The sequence below is a fragment of the Pistacia vera genome, unplaced genomic scaffold (genome assembly GCF_008641045.1).
Source record: "Pistacia vera cultivar Batoury unplaced genomic scaffold, PisVer_v2 Contig744, whole genome shotgun sequence".
Lineage (NCBI taxonomy): Eukaryota > Viridiplantae > Streptophyta > Magnoliopsida > Sapindales > Anacardiaceae > Pistacia > Pistacia vera.
Window position 1 is genome coordinate 64,844 of NW_022196606.1, and position 24,185 is coordinate 89,028.

General features: G+C 35.3%; 1 protein-coding gene and 1 pseudogene across 3 annotated transcripts; both read left to right on the forward strand.

Annotated features, from left to right (window-relative positions):
- The first annotated feature begins 4,509 nt into the window (after positions 1–4,509).
- On the forward strand, positions 4,510–8,748 carry LOC116115511 (pentatricopeptide repeat-containing protein At1g04840). Of its 3 annotated transcripts, XM_031401660.1 has the most exons (6): positions 4,510–5,665; positions 5,749–6,591; positions 8,037–8,103; positions 8,227–8,309; positions 8,433–8,507; positions 8,650–8,748. In XM_031401660.1, exons 1-2 carry the CDS (start codon positions 4,510–4,512, stop codon positions 6,579–6,581), a joined length of 1,989 nt encoding a protein of 662 aa, XP_031257520.1. In that variant the 3' UTR covers positions 6,582–6,591; positions 8,037–8,103; positions 8,227–8,309; positions 8,433–8,507; positions 8,650–8,748. The 3 variants fall into 3 exon arrangements, with proteins under 3 accessions (XP_031257520.1, XP_031257517.1, XP_031257519.1); XM_031401657.1 differs by having other exon boundaries at positions 8,227–8,507; XM_031401659.1 differs by lacking the exon at positions 8,433–8,507.
- A 1,766-nt stretch (positions 8,749–10,514) lies between these two features.
- Positions 10,515–13,725, forward strand: LOC116115504 (annotated as a pseudogene).
- The last annotated feature ends 10,460 nt before the right edge of the window (positions 13,726–24,185 follow it).

Here is a 24,185-nt window from a genome sequence, read left to right on the forward strand (position 1 = left end):
ATCGGGTACACACATGATGACATGAATCATTTTAATTGTGTTTGATGTTTATCTGTCTCAGGGAAGGGAAAGAGACCCGTTACCTATTTGTTTTCAAGACATCGAGACGCAATTTTTTTCATTTTTATTTTATTGGAAATAATTTGTGTTAATATTTTAATTTGGACTTTAATAATGCGTTTTGTAATTGGTTGACTCAAACTGATATCTGCACATGAGCACATGCGTCAAAATATTGTGTAGTTTCATATGTTCTGTATGTAACGTGCTATATGTAATGGATAAATTTTGAGAGTAAAAAATTATTGGATTATTAGAAATATTTTATTCGGATTTCACTAATTGATATATTTGTTTTGTAGATTCGATATCGTTCTTTAATTGTAATAACAAATTACGCTCATGTGCACAGATGTCAGTATAATTTGTCTCGACATCGTAGGATTGATTACTACTTGCAATAGAGGCGAAAGTTTTGACGTTTTTCCAGACTTGGAGTTCGTCATACACCTTGTTGGTCGACATTGTTTATATCTTCCCTTGCATTGACGTCTTCAAGCAATGTCGGATTTAACGAGGTATAAGTTTATATGTGTTTACTTGATTACGTTAACATGTGAGTATTATACTTTGTAATGTGATTGGTGATTCGTATGGTCTCCCAATGTTGGTTGTCCCTCACCGTACTGTCCTTAGATGAGTGATTTTGTGGCCTGGTCCGTTGAGATGACCCATAAATTTCTGGTCCTGTTATCTGAGGGGGCCAAAACTTTGCACGATACTGCAATAAAAACAGCAGATTACCAGGCAATGTTGGACGACATATCATCAGTGGTTGGCAAGAGACTCAACGTCACACAATTAACCTCTAAGTTCTTTCACCTACGAAGAACTTATCAAGCATGGCAGAAATTGCTGCAACACACGGGGTTCGGGTGGGATCACGAGTCACAAAGTCCAATGTGTCCCGTTGAGGTTTGGCAAGAATATGTCAAGGTAAATTTTCATATTTTTTAACTAATATTATTCAACGACACCATAATTGTACGCATTTTTTTTTTCTTCGGACTGCTAAATATTAATATATTATTCTTTTAACTTACCAGCAAAACCCAATGGTGCAACAATTTTACCACAAGAGAGTTCCTCACAAGCAGCTTTATGAAATCATATTTGAGAAGCAAACTGCCACTGCCACTGGGAGATATGCGTACACATCTACATCTCAACCGGTGGAGACCTCCAATTATTCCAATCAGGGCGTGATTCCCATTGATAATAGCGACTTTGAACCTGATCCAGATTGGACGACAAGGGAAAAACGGCCAAACAGATTTGGCCACGGAAGAGCGAGAAATAGGAGGAATAGAAGCGGCCTGAGACAATCACTTGTGGATGTCCTTGGTAGATTGACGAACGAGCTTATGGAGAAGCGGACTATGGGATCAAGGCTTAGCAATCGCAGTGCAGATGAGAGGGACGAAGAGAACACCAGTGCTCCATCTTATTCTTTTTCCATGAGCAATTGTATTGACATCATGACGGCCATGCAAATACCGACACAGTTTTACCTGCCGGTTGTCTAGCACTTATATGAAAATCCAGGGTGGCAGGAGATATTTGTGAAACTCCTGCTCGAGCAAAAGGTTAACTGGATTTATAACAAATTTCCCAATAAGTAGATGACACTATATTTCCTAAGTGCTTGGCAACGATTTTGTATGCGTCAATGGGCAGTTGTCATTACAATTACAATTTATAACGCTATTGTATGAACTTATTAACTATGGTACTGTTTTATGTGATATTACATGTTTAAACACCGTTTTGGATTGTCATTAGAATTAAATATTGACTGTTATATTTTGCTAAGTAGTACAACAACTGTTAATTGTTGATAATTGTTGATAAATGTTTTGCAAATGTGTAGGTTTAAATGGCATCGTCTAGCCGTACAGGAAGAAGACGACGTGCTACAGATGAGAGGGACGAAGAAGAAATACTGATAGATATAGCCATTGCACTCTGCGGTGTTGCCGCGTTAGAAGCAAGTGGGCGTGAACTGCGACATCCGTATTAACTGGTCATCAGTACATGTTGAAAGTACTCAATGGTCATCCTGACAGAATCTATGACAAGGGCTGCATGGACAAAGACTGTTTTACATACTTATGTGAAATTTTGTCCGATCAACGCAAATTTCAACCAACCAGGAATACGAGTTTGGAAGAATAAGTTATGATATTTCTAACAATCGTTGGAAAAAACGAGACAATCAAAACGATGATGGAGGATTTCCAACATTCAGGTGAGACGATTTCTAGACATGTTGCCACAGTTTGTGACGCTATATGTGAGTTGAATACAGAGTTTATCAGACCACCTGACTTCAATGATGTTCCATGGGAAATATCAGCCAACAGAAAATATTACCCTTTCTTTAAGGTACTGGTTCATTATGTTTTCTATTAGTAAATAGTTAAGTTCATTGTGTTATTAATTTTTATAGTCAGTTAATATGAGTAAAATTCAATTTTCATGATAGGATTGTATTGGAGCCATGGATGACACACATGTAACCGCTTCGGTTCCACATGAATTTGCCGATAGGTACTGGAATCGCAAAGAAACGATGTCACAGAATGTAATGGCTGTATGCGACTTTAAGATGATGTTTACTTATGTTGTTACTGGATGGGAAGGATCTACGCATGATTCAAGAGTTTTAAATTCAATTCTTAATGATCCTAATTCTGGATTCCCACATCCTCCACCAGGTATAAGTATTTTTTTGACATATTATAGCATATTTGCTCCACTGTTGAGGCCTTGTAATTCAAATAAAATGTCTGATATTATTACGGGGAAATACTATTTGGTTGATGTGGGTTATCCTAATAGAGATGGGTTCCTCGCCCCTCATAGGCAAGTGGCTTACCATATTTCAGATCACCGCCGTAACCGAAAGGGGCCGCAAGAGTTATTTAACTATAGACATGCTTCACTCCGCAATGTTGTCGAGAGAACCTTTGGTGTTTTGAAAAGACGGTTCCGTATTCTGAATGGAATGAACAATTACCCGTTGGACAAACAAGGGAAGATTGTTATGGCATGTTGTGTATTTCATAATTTTATCAGAATGTACAATATGGACGACCGTATCTTCGAACAAACCAATAATAGTACGGGTAATGAGCAAGTATATCGTGATTGTCAAAACGAGACAGAATATGGCCGAAATGGAGAAGGACCGAGTCAACCGCAGCAAGGTATTATAGACAACATGACAACTGTGCGGGATAACATAACGAATGCACTGTAGGCAGTACAGTGGACCATGTCGTAGTTGTTAATAGAGTATACGTGTAAGAATTATTATAAGGGTTGATAATTAATAATTTTGTCATATATGTATTAATGTGATGTTTTTAAACAGTTGGATTAATACTTGAAATTAATATGGGTTTTTGTTTTTTAATATTTACGGGTGACAAAATTACCAATAAAATGTTTAATATTATTAAAATGTAAATTGATAAGTTATATATATAATAATACATTATTTTAACAAAATGCAACAAAATATTATATTAATAAATCATTTATAAAAAAGTATATTAATCAAATATTCAGCATAAATATCAAGGTCAAAATACTCAACCAAACACATATTCTGTAAATCATATTCTCGTAATCATAACCCTACTCAACTATCCAATATTATTCTCAAAATTCTATCCAAAATAATGAACTAAACGCACTCTAGGATATTTGACAAAAATGAGAGAAAAGAGATGAATAGTAACTTGAGCGAAAAAGCTCGGTAGTATAGGTGAAGGGAAAATTTTGAAAATCAAAATACTCTTCCCAAATTCTATCATAAATTTCACATCCAAAGTGATGTGCCAACATATGTGACAGTGACATGTAAATAAAGTAATGATGCATTGAATAACATGTCAATGCTCATATAATGAATATGTTGATTTTGGAAGCACGTCAAGCCATCCCTGAATCGCCAAAGTCGTTGCTACAAATAAAGAATTTGACTAACAATAATATTCCTAGTATCAAGCATGGTCATCCACTAATCATAATTTGGATTATTTTCATAATATGATAGATTTCTTGTGCTATATTCTTAGAGACAAATAAATAAGAATAATCATCAAAATGAAATTGTAACTTATCAATAAGTCCTTCCTCACCTAAGACCAATTATCCTCGTTAAATCAACTATAACTCAAAAACAATAATTACCATCAGTAAAAGCATCGCTGACACAACATATGAAATGTCTTAAAACACATAGCAAATGAATCCATGTAAAAATGGGCTTAAGCGATCTTCTTTGAAATACCTTCATTTTTAGATGCTTTTGTGCATTTGTTACTACTATCCGAAACCCTTGGGTGTGTTGGGAGTTTCCTCAAACCCCTTCAAGAATCAAGACCCCTATAAAGCCCATTACCTTCACAACCAATTCTCATTCCCTTGAATAAAAACCAAATGAAAAGTCTTTATCTTCTCTTTAAACCAACCACTTTACCCGCCAAAACCAAAACCCTTCGTAAACTGTCTCGCCAATCTAAAGAAACCCATTTCATATCTCTCATTCATTACTCCAAAACAATCAAACAACTCCGCCAAATTCACGCTCAAATTCTTCGGCACAAACTCTTTCCAAACAGTCGCATAACAACCCAGTTAATATCAGCTTCTTCTTTACTCAAATCCGTTCACTATTCCCTATCTATCTTTAACCACTTCACTCCCAAGAACTCTCACGTTTTCAATGCTTTGATTCGTGGGCTTGCCGAAAGTTCTTGTTTTCAAAGCTCTATTTCTCATTTTATTTACATGTTTAGCTTAGGTGTTAAACCCATTAGGCTAACTGATCCATTTGTGTTGAAATCAGCGGCAAGTTTGTGTCTTGGTGATCTTGGTAGGGCCTTGCATGGTGTGGTTGTGAAAGTTGGTGTTGAGTTTGATACGTTTGTTAGGGTTTGTTTGGTCGATATGTATGTAAAAGTTGAAGAACTGGGATCGGGATTTAAGGTGTTCGATGAAAGTCCTGAGGAGATTAATTTGTTGTGGAATGTATTGATTAATGGGTGCTCTAAAGTTGGGGATATGGGGAAGGCCGTTGAACTTTTTGAGGCGATGCCAGAGAGGAATTTGGGGTCATGGAATAGTTTGATAAATGGGTTTATGAGGAGTGGGGATTTGGAGAGAGCAAGTGTGCTTTTTGAGCGAATGCCGGAGAAGAATGTGGTTTCTTGGACCACGATGGTTAGTGGGTATTCACAAAATGGAGAACATGTAAAGGCGTTGGCGATGTTTTTTCGGATGCTGGAGGAGGGTGTGAAGGCAAATGATCATAGTGTTGTTACTGCTCTTTCGGCTTCTGCTAAAGTTGGTGCTCTTGAAGCTGGATTACGAATTCATAATTATATTTCACGCAATGGTTTTAGGTTGAATGTAGCTATTGGGAATGCTTTGGTGGATATGTATGCAAAATGTGGGAATATTGAGGCAGCTAGTTTGGTTTTTGATGAGACAAAAGAAAAGGACATTGTTACTTGGACTGCAATGATATGGGGTTGGGCAATCCATGGACATTTTGAGAGAGCTATCCAATGCTTCAAAGAGATGATGTACTCAGGTGTTTGACTTTGTAATGTTAAATTTATATCCATCCTGTTTTAAGGATTTTTTTTTAGTGACATTAAGTTTCTGTGTTTGCAGGAATAAAACCAGATGGGATTGTCTTCCTTGCGATACTAACTGCATGTTCATATGCTGGGCAAGTAAATATGGGACTTAACTTCTTTGACAGCATGAGGCTTGACTATTCCATTGAACCTACTATGAAGCATTATACATTGATTGTTGATATGTTAGGCAGGACAGGTCGGCTAGAACAGGCTCTGAAGTTCATTCAAAGAATGCCGATAGATCCTGATTTCATGATATGGGGAACACTCTTTTGCGCTTCTAGGGCTCAGAAAAACAATGAAATGGCTGAATTTGCCTCACAGAGGCTCCTGCAGCTTGAACCCAAGCATCCTGGGATCTGTGTTTTCTTGTCAAACATTTATGCAGCAGCAGGGAGATGGGAAGATTTAGAGAGAATCAGGAGATTAATGCAGAGTAGACAATTAGAGAAAAATCTGGGATGTAGTTATGTTGAGGTGGATGGCCAAGTGCACTGTTTTGTAGCTGGTGATCATGCTCATCAAGATGGAAAGGAGATATACCTGAAGTTAGAGGAAATAATGACTGGTGCTGGGGAACTAGGATATATGCCTGGAACTAAATGGGTACTGTATAGCATTGAAGAAGAAGAGAAGGAAGACGCCTCGGGAATTCATAGTGAGAAGTTGGCGCTTGCTTTCAGCCTCATTCGAACTGCTCCAGGAAGAACCATTAGGATCATTAAGAACCTTAGGGTCTGTGGTGATTGCCATTCTCTGATGAAATATGCTAGCAAACTGAGCCAAAGGGAGATAGTCTTGAGAGATATAAAGCGATTCCATCATTTCAAGGACGGAATTTGCTCCTGTGGAGATCATTGGTAACAAAAACATTGTAAGTACTCTTCACCTTCTACATATAATCTTATGGATTGTTCTTCATGGTCTAGCATTTTATGATTGCTCTATATGGAAACATGTGAACTTAATAAAAAATGTGTTGGGTGAGAGCAGTCACAGCAGTCACATCAGTCAAGAGTGCTTGTTATGGATCTTTAGTCTGTATATATGTATGTGGCAATTATAATGATTTAGTTCTTTCCTCTTTTAATCATGCCATTCCATTTGGTTCTACTGGCAGTGATGAGATAAGTCATTATAATTTCAGAATATGCAAATATTGGGACTGTGTACATGGACATTGGTGGTGCGGTAACTCAATGCTTGAAGTGTATCTGAAAAACTGAGGAGAAAAATGCTTTTTTAGGTTGTGCTTTTATTGGAAACCTTGATTTAGCCTGGTTTGTTTTCATTTTCAAAATTTCTTTTTGCCGGAGTTATGGATCAGTCCGAAGGTTTGGTGGCATTATAATCACATGAAAATATGGAGAAAAGATGTTTCGTGGAGTTTGCCTCACTTCATTAGATAACTTCATTTCAATTCTCACTATCAGTTATAGATGAATGGCAGTGCCAGCTAGTCCTATCAGATATAGGATATGAAGACAATTTCAAAGTAAGGAAGCAATATGATTACTGAGATTGGGATCTCAAATTTTCGCTGATATTAAAAAATTATTTATTTATTATTATTATTATTATTATTTTCTGGAGACCGTTATGAATAAGCTATTATTAAGCTATCCTGTGTGTCAAAATTTTCAACTAGTGTAACATCCATGCAATTTCATAGTTTTAAGCTTCACTATCTAGACATGGATAACTCTGAACATAATTTCTATAAAATTTTAAAGAATTCAAGAATATTTGTAAAGATATTTAACAATGGGGGAGTATTATTATTGGAGGTATTTGTATTTTTATTTTAGAGTTTAATTACCATTGTTGGGCTATTTCCTATGAGCTTTAGCTCTCCAGTTTAATGGTTTTCTAACTTTTTTTTCAAATCTTGTTAACCATCTCATGATAAATTGGGCATTTGTTTTTGTGTTTGTGTTTATTTAGTTTTATGTGACATGTTTGTTGAGTAGAATTTCATTTTGCACATGAGGAAACCTATTAAGAGTATAAGTGCTATCATTGAGCCTTTCCCTATAAATTTCAATATTGCTACATTTTTGTATTTCTGTATTTTCAGAAGATTTCTCCATTATTATCTCCCAAAATAGCAAATAGATGTTTACCATTGTAGTCATCAAGGTAACTTGTTTATTAAATATTAATACTGGTTGTCAATTTTCATTTAGAACTTCTGTATCATTGACTAACATCATAGACTTACTCTATATTTCTGGTAGTCTTCTGTATCTTTTAATTTAGCATCTATAGAATTGTTTCATGTAATTTGGTAACCCACTCTATTACTTTTCCTTTTAATAGGAAAATATTTGGACCAGCTAGGGACTCCTAAAAGCAAAGCAAATTGGGGACAAAATGAAAGAAAACAGTATGTCTTTATCTGTAGTATATATCTTTTGTATTGTACTTACATTCCATGCGTTTCAGTCTAATATTATATGACACAAAATACCCCTTTTCTTCACTTGATAAAACAACTGTTTTGTTCCAGGTTGTTGGCCAGGCGGAGAGCTGATAAAGAGGAAAATAAAAGAGCTAGAGAAAAAAATCATTAGAAGTTGGAAGTAGCACAAGGTTTTTGCTACCCTTTTCTTTTTTTTCTGTTTCTTCCCCCAATCCATTATCCAATTCTCCAAGACACGTTCTTAATACAGTTTGTTTAATGTTCTTCAAGTATTGTTTAACTTGTACTTACAGAAAGAAGAATGCTGAAACACTTATTCATATTATACGTTAGCCAAATCTTACTAGCTCTGATTTTGCGACTAATAGGTGATTGGAAAAACTGCATACACAAATTTATCTATTGCCACTATTAATGTTCTGCATCACATAAGTTATTTATATTTTTTTTTTTTTCTCTTTTTGAATTGCCTATTATACCTGGGTGAATAAGTTTATTTATGTTTCACAGGCATAAACGAGGCTTGGAGTGCTCTTGGAAGAGCCTGAAACCATAAACCCTTAAGATTCTGCTATGGAGGAAACAAAGGCATGAAGTTGTTGCTTTTTATGCTTCGACCATACCTCAAACCAATTCTCATTCCCTTAATAAAAACCAAAAGAAAAGTCTTTATCTTCTCTTTAAACCAACCACTTTACCCGCCAAAACCAAAACCCTTCGTAAACTGCTCGCCAATCTAAAGAAACCCATTTCATATCTCTCATTCATACTCCAAAACAATCAAACAACTCCGCCAAATCACGCTCAAATTCTTCGGACAAAACTCTTTCCAAACAGTCGCATAACAACCCAGTAATATCAGCTTCTTCTTTATCAAATCCGTTCACTTCCCTATCTATCTTTAACCACTTCACTCCCAAGAACTCCACGTTTTCAATGCTTTGATTCGTGGGCTTGCCGAAAGTTCTTGTTTTCAAAGCTCTATTCTCATTTTATTACATGTTTAGCTTAGGTGTTAAACCCATTAGGCTAACTATCCATTTGTGTTGAAATCGCGGCAAGTTTGTGTCTGGGTATCTTGGTAGGGCCTGCATGGTGTGGTTGTGAAAGTTGGTGTTGAGTTTGATACGTTTGTTAGGGTTGTTTGGTCGATATGTATGTAAAAGTTGAAGAACTGGGATCGGGATTTAAGGTGTTCGATGAAAGTCCTGGGAGATTAATTGTTGTGGAATGTATTGATTAATGGGTGCTCTAAAGTTGGGGATATGGGGAAGGCCTTGAACTTTTTGAGGCGATGCCAGAGAGGAATTTGGGGTCTGGAATAGTTTGATAAATGGGTTTATGAGGAGTGGGGATTTGGAGAGAGCAAGTGTGCTTTTTGAGCGAATGCCGGAGAAGAATGGTGTTCTTGGACCACGATGGTTAGTGGGTATTCACAAAATGGAGAACATGTAAAGGGTTGGCGATGTTTTTTCGGATGCTGGAGGAGGGTGTGAAGGCAAATGATCATAGTGTTGTTACTGCTCTTTCGGCTTCTGCTAAAGTTGGTGCTCTTGAAACTGGATTACGAATTCATATTATATTTCACGCAATGGTTTAGGTGAATGTAGCTATTGGGAATGCTTTGGTGGATATGTATGCAAAATGTGGAATATTGAGGCAGCTAGTTTGGTTTTGTTAAGACAAAAGAAAAGGACATTTTACTTGGACTGCAATGATATGGGGTGGGCAATCCATGGACTTTTGAGAGAGCTATCCAATGCTTCAAAGAGATGATGTACTCAGTGTTTGACTTTGTAATGTTAAATTTATATCCATCCTGTTTTTAGGATTTTTTTTTAGTGACATTAAGTTTCTGTGTTTGGAGGAATAAAACCAGAGGGATTGTCTTCTTGCGATACTAACGCATGTTCATATGCTGGGCAAGTAAATATGGGACTTAATCTTTGACAGCATGAGGCTTGAATATCATTGAACCTACTATGAAGCATTATCATTGATTGTTGATATGTTAGGCAGGACAGGTCGGCTAGAACAGGCTCTGAAGTTCATTCAGAATGCCGATAGATCCTGATTTCATGATATGGGGAACACTCTTTTGCGGTCTAGGGCTCAGAAAACAATGAAATGGCTGAATTTGCCTCACAGAGGCTCCTGCAGCTTGAACCCAAGCATCCTGGGATCTGGTTTTCTTGTCAAACATTTATGCAGCAGCAGGGATGGGAAGATTTAGGAGAAGAGGAGATATTGCAGAGTAGACAATTAGAGAAAATCTGGGATGTAGTTATGTTGAGGTGGATGGCCAAGTGCAATGTTGTAGCTGGTGATCATGCTCATCAAGATGGAAAGGAGATATACCTGAGTTAGAGGAAATAATGACTGGTGCTGGGGAACTAGGATATATGCCTGGAACTAAATGGGTACTGATAGCATTGAAGAAGAAGAGAGGAAGACGCCTCGGGAATTCATAGTCAATAAGTCCTTCCTCACCTAAGACCAATTATCCTCGTTAAATCAACTATAACTCAAAAACCAAGGCTTTGTTTGGTTGCATTTTGGGAATACTACTTTTAGTATTCTCAAAAAAGTTAAACAGTAAAATACTCAAAAACTCACAATATTATTCAACTTTTTTTAAACCCCTTAAATTTGTTAATTTAATTAAATACCCCTAAATATTTTTTTAAAAATTACAAAAACACCCCAACAATCCACATTTACTAGATTTCGGCCACCAATGTCAGAAAATGGCCGGAATTTGGTAAGATGGCACACTACCGGCTGAATCTGGCCAGCAGTGCACCGATCTAGCCTTTTCCGGCCAGATCCACAGTGGATCTGGTCGTTGACGGCCAGATCTTTGGCCGTAACCAGTCGGTAACGACGGCCAACAAACGGTCGTCGTTGATGGTCAACGACGACCGTTTGTTGGCCGTCGTTGAATAGCAAAATACTGCCAGATCTGGCCGTCAATGGCCAAATCTAGCCGTAGATCTGGCTGGCCTTTGCCGGCCAGATCCACCGTGGATATGATCGGAAAAGGCCACATCGGCGCACGACCGGCAAGATCTAGCTGGTCATACGCCGATACGGCGACTCCGGCCACCTTCCATCGGTGGTGGTCAGCTGTCCGTATTTGAGGGTGGGTTGGGGGTGTTTTTGTTAACTTTTAATGTTTTATTATAGGGGGTATTTTGTAAAAAAATAAACATGGGGGTATTTTATAATTTATAAATCTTACATCGTAATACCTGCCAATTCAACTTTTTTTTAACTTTTTCCAAAAACACAAAATTGTGAATCAAACGGAGCCCATAATTACCATCAATAAAAGCATAGCTGACACAATATATGAAATGTCTTAAAACACATAGCAAATGAATCAATGTAAAAATGGGCTTAAGCGATCTTCTTTGAAATACCCTCATTTTTAGATGCTTTTGTGCATTTGTTACTACTATCCGAAACCCTTGGGTGTGTTGGAGTTTCCTCAAACCCCTTCAAGAATCAAGAATTCAAGACCCCCTATAAAGCCCATTACCTTCACAACCAAGTCTAATTACCTTAAATAAAAACCAAATGAAAAGTCTTTATCTTCCTTTAAACCAACCACTTTACCCGCCAAAACCAAAACCCTTCGTAAACTGTCTCGCCAATCTAAAGAAACCCATTTCATATCTCTCATTCAACTCCAAAACAACAAACAACTCCGCAAATCACGCTCAAATTCTTCGGCACAAACTCTTCCAAACAGTCGCATAAAACCAGTTAATATCAGCTTTCTTTACTCAAATCCGTTCACTATTCCTATCTATCTTTAACCACTTCACTCCCAAGAACTCTCACGTTTTCAATGCTTTGATTGTGGGCTGCCGAAAGTTCTTGTTTTCAAAGCTCTATTTCTCATTTATTACATTTAGCTTAGGGTTAAACCCATTAGGCTAACTATCCATTGTGTTGAAATCAGGCAAGTTTGGTCTTGGTGATCTTGGTGGGCCTTGCATGGTGTGGTTGTGGAATTGTTGGTTGTTGAGTTTGATACGTTTGTTAGGGTTTGTTTGGTCGATATGTATGTAAAAGTTGAAGAACGGGATCGGGATTTAAGGTGTTCGATGAAAGTCCTGGGAGATTAATTGTTGTGGAATGTATTGATTAATGGGTGCTCTAAAGTGGGGATATGGGGAAGGCTTGAACTTTTTGAGGCGATGCCAGAGAGGAATTTGGGGTCTGGAATAGTTTGATAAATGGGTTTATGAGGAGTGGGGATTTGGAGAGAGCAAGTGTGCTTTTTGAGCGAATGCCGGAGAAGATGTGGTTTCTTGGACCACGATGGTTAGTGGGTATTCACAAAAGGGAACATGTAAAGGCGTTGGCGATGTTTTTTCGGATGCTGGAGGAGGGTGTGAAGAAATGATCATAGTGTGTTACTGCTCTTTCGGCTTCTGCTAAAGTTGGTGTCTTGAAGCTGGATTACGAATTCATAATTATATTTCACGCAATGGTTTTAGGTTGAATGTAGCTATTGGGAAGCTTTGGTGGATATGTATGCAAAATGTGGGAATATTGAGGCAGCTAGTTTGGTTTTTGTAAGACAAAAGAAAAGGACATTTACTTGGACTGCAATGATATGGGGTTGGGAATCCATGGACATTTTGAGAGAGCTATCCAATGCTTCAAAGAGATGATGTACTCAGGTTGTGACTTTGTAATGTTAAATTTATATCCATCCTGTTTTAAGGATTTTTTTTTAGTGACATTAAGTTTCTGTGTTTGCAGGAATAAACCAGATGGGATTGTCTTCCTTGCGATACTAACTGCATGTTCATATGGGGCAGTAAATATGGGACTTAACTCTTTGACAGCTGAGGCTTGACTATTCCATTGAACCTACTATGAAGCATTATCATTGATTGTTGATATGTTAGGCAGGACAGGTCGGCTAGAACAGGCTCTGAAGTTCATTCAAGAATGCCGATAGATCCTGATTTCATGATATGGGGAACACTCTTTTGCGCTTCTAGGGCTCAGAAAAACAATGAAATGGCTGAATTTGCCTCACAGAGGCTCCTGCAGCTTGAACCAAGCATCCTGGGATTGTGTTTTCTTGTCAACATTTATGCAGCAGCAGGGAGATGGGAAGATTTAGAGAGAAAGGAGATTAATGCAGAGTAGACAATTAGAGAAAAATCTGGGATGTAGTTATGTTGAGGGGGATGGCCAAGTGCACTGTTTTGTAGCTGGTGATCATGCTCATCAAGATGGAAAGGAGATATACCTGAAGTTAGAGGAAATAATGACTGGTGCTGGGGAACTAGGATATATGCTGGAACTAAATGGGTACTGATAGCATTGAAGAAGAAGAGAAGGAAGACGCTCGGGTTCATAGTGAGAAGTTGGCCTTGCTTTCAGCCTCATTCGAACTGCTCCAGGAAGAACATTAGGATCATTAAGAACCTTAGGGTCTGTGGTGATTGCCATTCTCTGATGAATATTTAGCAAACTGAGCCAAAGGGAGATAGTCTTGAGAGATATAAAGCGATTCCATCATTTCAAGGACGGATTTGCTCCTGTGGAGATCATTGGTAACAAAAACATTGTAAGTACCTTCACCTTCTAAATAATCTTAGGATTGTTCTTCATGGTCTAGCATTTTATGATTGCTCTATATGGAAACATGTGAACTTATAAAAAACGTGTTGGGTGAGAGCAGTCACAGCAGTCACATCAGTCAAGAGTGCTTGTATGGATCTGTCTGTTATATGTATGTGGCAATTATATGATTTAGTTCTTTCCTCTTTAATCATGCCATCCATTTGGTTCTACGGCAGTGATGAGATAAGTCATTTAATTTCAGAATATGCAAATATTGGGACTGTGTACATGGACATTGGTGGTGCGGTAATCAATGCTTGAAGTGTATCTGAAAAACGTGGAGAAAAAAAGCTTTTTTAGGTTGTGCTTTTATTGGAAACCCCTGGTTTGTTTTCATTTTCAAAATTTCTTTTTGCGGAGTTATGGATCAGTCCGAAGGTTTGGTGGCATTATAATCACATGAAAATATGGAGAAAAGATGTTTCGTGGAGTTTGCCTCACTTCATGATAACTTCATTCAATTCTCACTATCAGTTATAGATGAATGGCAGTGCCAGCTAGTCCTATCAGAATAGGATATGAAGACAATTTCAAAGTAAGGAAGCAATATGATTACTGGGATTGGGATCTCAAATTTCGCTGATATTAAAAATTATTTATTTATTATTATTATTATTTTTCTGGAGACGTTATGAATAAGCTATTATAAGCTATCCTGTGTGTCAAAATTTTCAACTAGGTAACATCCATGCAATTTCATGTTTAAGCTTCACTATCTAGACATGGATGAACTCTGAACATAATTTCTATAAAATTTTAAGAATTCAAGAATATTTTAAGTATTTAACAATGGGGGAGTATTATTATTGGAGGTATTTGTATTTTTATTTTAGAGTTTTACCTTGTTGGGCTATTTCCTATGAGCTTTAGCTCTCAGTTTAATGGTTTTCTAATTTTTTTTCAAATCTTGTTAACCACTCATGATAAATTGGGCATTGTTTTTGTGTTTGGTGTTATTTAGTTTATGTGACATGTTGTTGAGTAGAATTCATTTTGCACATGAGGAAACATTTAAGAGTATAAGTGCTATCATTGAGCCTTTCCCTAAATTTCAATATTGTACATTTTTGTATTTCTGTATTTTCAGAAGATTTCTCCATTTTATCTCCCAATAGCAAATAGATGTTTACCATTGGTTCATCAAGGTACTTGTTTATAAATTATACTGGTTTCAATTTTCATTTAGAACTTCTGTATCATTGACTAACATCATAGACTATTCTATATTCTGGTAGTCTTCTGTATCTTTTAATTTAGCATCTATAGAATTGTTCATGTAATTTGGTAACCCACTCTATTACTTTTCCTTTTAATAGGAAAATATTTGGACCAGCTAGGGACTCAAAGCAAAGCAAATGGGGACAAAATGAAAGAAAACAGTATGTCTTTATCTGTAGTATATATCTTTTGTATTGTACTTACATCCATGCGTTTCAGTCTAATATTATATGACACAAAATACCCCTTTTCTTCACTTGATAAAACAACTGTTTTGTTCAGGTTGTTGGCCAGGCGGAGAGCTGTAAAGAGGAAATAAAAGAGCTAGAGAAAAAAATCATTAGAAGTTGGAAGTAGCACAAGGTTTTTGCTACCCTTTTCTTTTTTTCTGTTTCTTCCCAATCCATTATCCAATTCTCCAAGACACGTTCTTAATACAGTTTGTTTAATGTTCTTCAAGTATTTTTAACTTGCTTACAGAAAGAAGAATGCTGAAACACTTATTCATATTATACGTTAGCCAAATCTTACTAGCTCTGATTTGCGACTAATAGGTGATTGGAAAAACTGCATACACAAATTTATCTATTGCCCCTATTATGTTCTGATCACATAAGTTATTTATATTTTTTTTTTTCTCTTTTGTTGACCATTATACCTGGGTGAAAAGTTTATTTATGTTTCACAGGCATAAACGAGGTGGAGTGCTCTTGGAAGAGCCTGAAACCATAAACCCTTAAGATGCTATGGAGGAAACAAAGGCATGAAGTGTTGTGCTTTTTATGCTTCCGATTTATTCCATTTAAAATCTGTTTTAGGTGCATCGTAGGTTGAATTGGAGAGGGTTTATTTGGATTGAGAGGAGCAGAAAAATCTTTTTGAAAACGAGAAGAAAGAGTCATTTTTTGTGAGATAGAGGTTGATTCGTCATTTGGGAATTGTCCTTATATATTGTTGGGTTGGTTTAATCTTCATAACGACACCATGTACACATTATTTATGAAATTGATATTTAAATTAAAGAATTTAGATTTATTATGAATCTATTTAATTTACGAAAAAATCTTTGTGAGTATAACACGTATCTATCCTTTTTGAAACATTTAATCTCTATTCATTTAACCATTCAGAAAGTTGCAAAAATAATTCCATTGCATCAAAACATTTAGTAATGGCAAATAAAAGATCAAGCAAAGTAGCAGTAGCAGATACACCAAGAAAGGGTGCAACAGTAACAATCATAGGGTCATTTTCATCTGGACCTCAACTGAGGTATGGCTTATTTCCTTGGCATGTACTAGAGTCTAATCTTTCTTGACCGATACAATAGATACTCCTCTATGATGGGGTGTGGTCGAAGACTTTGACAAAAACCAAACCATGAAGCTCATGTCCATTGGGATTTTACCCAAAAATAGTCGCTTGTGAACGAGCCAGACCCATTAAATTATAAGATTGAACAATTCCATTGGCACATAGAGAGTGACATTTGCAATTTTTTTTTTTTTTTTTTTTTTTTGAAATCAAATGAGTTTTATATTCATTCAATAGGATCGACTAAGGATCAATACAATTTGGAACATCTTCAAGCTCAACCAATACATCATCAATGGTTAGGCATCTTTAGCTAGAGTATAGCAATCACATTGGATGCTCTTTTAACATGATGAACCGAAAAAGTTTGAAAATTCCTAGAAATCGCCTTAGTATCCATAGAGATAAGACCAGCTTGGCCCCAATTCTTCATCCCTAAGGAGATCATTGACTACTTGAAGTGGCGTCCCCTTCTAGGATAATTGGTTGATCCCAATATGTTGCTAGAATGACTGCTTGAAGACCTGCGAAAGACTCAGCCAAGTGTGCATCTAGGAACATGGTTTTCTTCATTCTCATAGTTGCCATAAACTTGCCTTGCCAGTCCCGAATTGCAATTCCAACCCCAATTGTGCAGTCTTCTTTTCTCACACTTGCATCCCAGTTTATCTTGAAATATCAGGTGTGGCTGCCATCTTGGTGAGCTGGGATCAGGAATCGAGGATGAGCATTAGGGAGGTCCTCATTTGATGCAAGGATTTTAACATCATAGTCTTGAGTTGCAGGTGAATGATCTGGGATGGAGTAGAAATGATGATGTTGAAAGTAAACTCATTCTCCTTTGCCAGATTTTTAGACCACCACTCCAAATTCAGCTAAATGCTTTTCCTCTAATTTGGACAGAAAAAACCATAACGAGCTCTCTGAAGTCGGTGAAATTGTTATTTCATCTTTTGGAAGGTTAGAGAACAGCTTGACCAAATATCCTTGGCAGCAGCGCACACCCCATAAAGCATGCAAGACATCTTCTTTCTTAAGCAACAGAAGGGGCAAAAAGGATCCTCAATCACCCTTTTCTTGACAAGGTTACACTGGTTGGAAGAATGTCTTGGCAAGCTTTCCACAAAAATAGCTTCTCGGCATAGTGATGGGAAGCTTCCATAGCTTCTTCCATTTTTATTCTCATTAGCTGCAGAAGGGATTGGCCTCGTGATGAGAGTTGGGACTCCACTTGCAGGTGATATGCACTTCTTACTGAGAATAGACTATTTTGAGAGCATCTCCAAACAGTTTTATCTGGTCTATTGAAGTATACTGATGGGAATTTGAGAGATGGTGTTAACTTCTGATTCAAAGAACAAATCTTTGAGCAGATCCAACTTCCAGGATTTTGATTGGGGGTCAATGAGAGTAGCCACCTTAGCCTCCGGGTCCATACCAAGGCATTGACTTTGAATCTTAAAAGAAGATGAAGAAGGAGCCATTTGTCTTGCCAAATCCGGGCCTTGGACCCATTATCATGCGCCACATCAAACCAGATTCCAAAACAGACCTTGCTGCCATTACACTCCTCCAAATAAAGGATGATGTTCTTTTAACTTTAGCTTCTAAAAAATTACCTTCAGGATAGTATTTGGCAGATAAAAACTCTCCAGCAAGTGAATTAGGATAATGAAGAAGTCTCAGCCCTGCTTGGCAAGCATAGCCAAGTTAAGGAGTTCAAATCTCTGAAGCCTAATCCACCATTGGTCTTGGACAGCTTCATTTTATCCATGAACACCAGTGAACTATTTTCATCATTCTTTTGACCCACCAGTAATTTTTAGTCAATCTGTTTAGCTCTTGTAAGATGGTTTTTGGGATTTTAAAACACCCCATGCTGTATGTGGAAGTGCTTGAATGACATTTGCAACTTTTAAATAATGGAGTACAGAATAGGGGTTAAAGAAAGCAATTTGCAAGGTAGTGAAAATTGTTCCAAGGCATAAACCAGAGCAAACCTTTAAGGGTCTTCTTTACGGTGCCATTGTGGGTTGTGACAGGAACAAATGAATTGCTCCCATAAGCATGAATGTGGAGACTTGGCTTTTAATACAAGCTTAGCGGCTAGGACTTGAACTCTTACGTACTTGTCATCCCATGAAAAAGAGGTTCTAGCGGCACCAATATTAGTAAAATTTTCCATGTATGTTTTTATGGTTGGTAGCACGTTCAAGCCATGTAGTAGCCCACAACAGCTCATCCTGTGTTCGATATTAGTTTACTTAAATATAACATTTCATATGATAAAAAATTTTATGTGTACTGTTTCTTATTTTTTAAAATCTGAACTTCTGTTTACTAAAATCGGTTAATATCAAAATGCAATATTTTGATCATAATTTTTTTTCACAAAACTTGCCCGCCATGTCAAAAGAAACAAATTCCCACCCAAGGTTTGCCTTAATGATTTTTCCACCCAAAAAGTTTCAAAATATCAAATTACCACCCACCCGTCAACTTCCGTTAGTAAATTCCATCAAATACACTAATTAAAACTGTAATGACGGAAATGCCCTTACTGTTGACAGGAGTTGTTTTATATTATTACATGTCATGTCAATGCATTCAATTACTAATATACCCCTTTTTAAACTATGTAATTACCGATATACCCCTTTTTAGCTATGTAATTATCAATATATCCCATCTATGTATAAAATTTAAATTACCAATTTGTCCCTAATGCTAAAAAACAATCAGTAACCGTTGAGATATTAAAATTTTGAAGTAGTAAATATTACCATTTTGTCCATGTGTTTGATGCAAAATAAACTGATTGAATTTTATCAATTAAAAACCCAACAAGAATGCAGATTCCAAAATCATAATGCAATCGTTTGAATTGATACCAAAAAAAAAAAAATTGAAGGAATTTGGAATGCAATTCAAATGTGTTCAATCTGGGAAAATAAACCAACATATTTTAAAGGAGGAGAACAAAAAAATGGAGTTAAAATCACTTCATTGTCATTGTCACATATCTCATTCAAAAATATCAAAGCCAATTAATTGTCATTGTCACAATTCTTATTCAAAAATATCAAAGCCAATTTAGTCTCCATAGAGCAAAAATATTACCAGTATTCGATCTTATGACCTGAAACAAAGTAACTCAATAACTTCCTTTAAAATGTCTACAAACTTATAATACATACAATATACAAATAACTAAACAGCCTTACAAAAAAAAAAAAAAAAAAAAAAAGGGTAAAAAAGAAGTCATTTTTCACTTAGAACCACCTCAAATTCACTTCAGAATGTCCACAAACAAATATTTTGTATGAAATAATAGTACTACTTGCATTTAAGATAGAGGAAATCAATGAACTCAAGATTGTCTTACCTTATATGATCTTCAGGTCTCCTATATTGCCATATTCACCTTAAATTTAGGAAGTAAAACCTTAAATCTACATGCTCAGGATTACCATATATTTTTAAACCATATGCTGTGCAGGAGGGTTATTTTGACTCATCAAGCATTCATAAGAATAGATTCCAGATTCAACAAACCATCAATAGAGTTGTTTGAATTTAGCAACATATCAGTTATCGAATTTCACTAAATATAAGCACTAATAAAAATATATGGAAAAATCATGTTCAAATTTTTTAAAATTGATTAATGTACATAAGATATGAAAAAGAAATAAAATAAACTAAAGTAAAGAAAACAAAGGCACTCTACATAATCATTACGCTTCTATAATAACACAAAAATGTACACAACAACATCTTCATGCTTGACAATGACATTATACACTGAATGAAGTAACCAAACCACATTACCATGAAGATATATTTATCATAATAGGAGAGTTTGAATTAGAACCAGAAAATTGCCATCAATATAAATAACTCGAGTAGTTGAAACTTGAAATTAAGATGTAATGAGTTGCTTCAAGGAAATTGATATACCATCAAAAGAAAAATTATATTATCTATGTATACACCTATACAGCTACAAAATCAAGAAATTCAATTGCAAACCATTATTTAAAATTTTAGCAATATCATGCAACTAGCCTTAGAAAAAAGGAGGAAAAAAAAAAAGTTTTACATATAGACAATCCTAAACAAACTAAGCCTAATAAAAGTGCAGTAAATCAGCTTTATAAAAAAAACCCATTCCAGCTAACTAAACTATGCAAAAAAATAAAGAATGACGGTACACCCTCAGAAGCCCAACAAGTACAGGCCCAATAAAAACAAAAAATACAAAAGAAAGAACAGTTACATATGGACAATCCTAAGCAAGCTAAGCCCAATAAAAGTGCAGCTTTAGAAAAAAACACATTCCGGCTAACTAAACCATAGCACCCATTTCCTCCTTCAGCACTATCCTCCCAACCATTATGTAAACACCAAACCATCAAAATCAGAATAGTAGGCCAGCAAAAATCCCCCACACCCCAAAGAAGAAAGTCTTAGGTGTTGTATAACTGAGTAAAATTGTTGTTAGGCTACTCTTATCTTTACTGGTACTGAATCATTAGTTCAAAAACAGTTTTATAGGTACCAAATCATTTCAAACACAAAGCAAAAGAACAGAAGCAAAAAAAACTACAACTTGGAACTTAATATAAGCTAAAGCAACATAATTTCTTCTAATACACGTGGCTAGTCAAACTTCAAAAATCTACACACGCTAAAGACTTCAATAAACACTAAGTTGATTTTTTTCGGTAATGCTTATAAGAATTCTTAAAAATCCTTCACTTTGGTTTGGAGTATTGAAAGATGGGGACAAAATTTCTTCCATAAAGAACCGTTTATTACTCTAAAAACACCTTCCTTAACTCCCATGAAAACCTATTCTCAACACCAATTTTCAAGTACATCCAAAACCACAATTTTAACAATTAAAATCTAACTTCACAATTTTCAATATAAAATAAATGGATTAATGATTAATTGAATAAAAATTACCCATTGAATAAACAATGCTCCACTACTCTTTTTCCATCGTCAGATTTTTACGGAGTAGAGAAAGCATATACAATAACAACAACAACAACAACATTATACAAGATCATAAAGAATTAATTTATACATACATGCACATATTACAAATGCTCAAAAAAGGTAATGCAAAAGACAAAGGAGATACCCACATTATTAGGATGCCAAGCTTCTTCGGTCACACATGAATTGTCTCTTCTTGATAAGTTTCTTGACCCACCTGTAGATAAATATAGCACTCAAATCATCAACCTTACCACAGTTACATAGATATTACCACAAAATAAAAAACACTTTTCTTTCCAACACAACCTACAGTAAACAAGAACAAAAAAAAGTATAAACAAAGATGACTACATTCAAAAGTTCAAACACTCGCAAACTTAAACTTATTGGTGAAAGCCTCAACGATTACAGACTTCAAAAGTCACGACTCAAAAGACCAACTCGTCACTAGAAGTCAAAGAAAACATCAACATTCGCTAGAAAAAGTTGTCAACAACCCTTAACCCCTACTGTTAACAATGTACACGAACGCAAAACACTAAACTCGCCAACCACTACTCCATCGCTAGTCTACCTCGCCGTTAACACTCATCGGTCGCCGTAAATAGTCATCAGAAGGCAGTCGAAGACGTTAACTAAAAACTCCCAAGAGTCCTTGCTTCTAAAACACGCAAACGTTGCGTTTCTTTTTCCTTTTCTTTCAAATGTCATGAGCCTTTTTTTTTCCTTTTCTTTCAATTGTCAACTCTCATGGACACTTGTCAATTCCCCAACCTTATACTTCAATTTCAAATTTTAATTTTTTTATCAAAATGTTAATTGATAATAATACCCTTACTTTTACCAGTCATTTGACCATTATACCCTTTTACATTACAAAAACTACAAATAGAACTTTCTAGTGGGTGATAATTTGGCATTTTGAAACTTTTTTGGGTGGAAAATTGTCATTAAGGTAAACCTCGGGTGGGAAATAGTGGTTTACTCTTACTATTACTTGAACTTTCAAAAAAAAAAATATTTGACCATACTTATGGATAGTGAAAGACACAAATTTTCTCTTTTAATGTTTACTTGATACTAATAAATGTAAAAATGATTATATGTAATCGTTATTTTACTTGCAATTCCAGCCTCTTAATTACGAACAATTTAATCAAAATTTTATTTTAATTCATAAAACTTGATCCTCCTTTTTTAATATAATGAAAATTTTGATTTCAACGTGCATAATTGATTCGTAAATTATAAATATTAGGAGTTTATTAGTAATTGATTCAACTGCATAGGCTAGTGGGAGAAGCAGTGCACTGTGCATAAGAACCTTTTATAACTCCGGCACTTGCTAGAACTTTTTGAAGGAATACAATTAGCACTTAGAACTTCATGAAGTAAACATTAAAGAAAAAAATTTAATATTAATTATCGTTATTAAAATCAAGAAGAATCGTAATCTTTACACATTAGGATTTAAAAGAAAATCATTATTTGTATAATGTCTCCTAATTAGGTGTACGATTATTTTCACTTACGGAAATGTTTTTTAACATTATATTCATTAAAAAAAAAAAAAATTTTATAATTTATATTACATAAAACCTTTCTATAGTCGTAATATGGGACCTAAATTTTATTACTATAAGGAGATTATAACTTAATGGAGGTATAATTACAAAAATTATAGTTTTGATTTCTTATTTCTTATTTTTTAATTCAGTTTTAATAGTATTGAGATTGCAATTCAATTTTAGTATTATTAGGATTTCAATTCAGCCATTCAATTGCCTATTTTTGAAATGGATAAAACCGTATCTTGGAACCAAAAAAGATAAGTGTCATTGATGGACTCTAAATGCAATTAAGCGCATGGTCAATTGATGTAAACCACATACATTTGCCATGATTTAAGCATTGCAAAATTAGACCCGCGTTTCGATAATGTAATTTCAAATAAGTGGACGGAAAATAAAAGAGTCATACAAAATTGAGTGATCAGTTCGACAATTCACTAACTAATCAAATAGATATTATGTCTTCCCGATCCATCCAAAAGCAACAAATCGTGTATGCTTTAACCGAAGAAAATCATTGCTACAATTAGACAAGAAGATAAAAGAAAATTCTAAGGAGGATATACGGAAAATATAAAAAGTTTCGTGCTATAAAGCTCTAAATATGCTTGAGAACTAAAAATTTTTAATATTTTAAATCATTGTCCCAATAATTTTAATAAATATTTTATTTCATCTAAAACCTTTATGTAACATAACATATATTTTTTTGTAATATACAGATAATTATTACTATTTGAGACCACTTTCCTTAAGACGAGAATTATAGAGTGCGTTTGGTTTATTATTTGGATAGGATTTAAGATAGTATTGATAGTTGGATAGGGTTATGATACGAATAGGATTTTACAGATATGTTGTTTGGTAGAGTATTTGACCTTGATATTTGTGTTGAATATTTGATTAATATATTTTTTTATAAGTGATTTATTAATATAATATTTTATTACTTGTTAAATAATGTTATTATAATATAACTTACTCATTACATTTTAATATCTAAATTTTTATTAGTATTTTGTCACCCGTATATATTAAAAAACAAAACCATATTGGCTCCGTTTGTGTTCACTTTTTGTTTTTTTTGGGAAAAGTTTTTTTGAAAAAAGTTAAAAAAAGTTGAATTGGGCGGTATTACGATGTAGGATTTACAAATTTAAAAATCCCCCTATATTGTTTTTTTACAAAACACCCCTTATAATAAAATATTAAAGTTAACAAAAACACCCCAATCCACCCTCAAATACGGACAGCCGCCCCCACCCCGCCGGGGGTGGCCAG

What these genes read in the sequence shown, in the direction of transcription:
- LOC116115511 (XM_031401657.1), top strand. Translation starts at nt 4,510, where the DNA reads ATGAAAAGTCTTTATCTTCTCTTTAAACCAACCACTTTACCCGCCAAA. An exon ending in CAAAGAGATGATGTACTCAG is followed by an intron (nt 5,666 to 5,748) that starts GTGTTTGACTTT and finishes CTGTGTTTGCAG; the next exon opens with GAATAAAACCAGATGGGATT.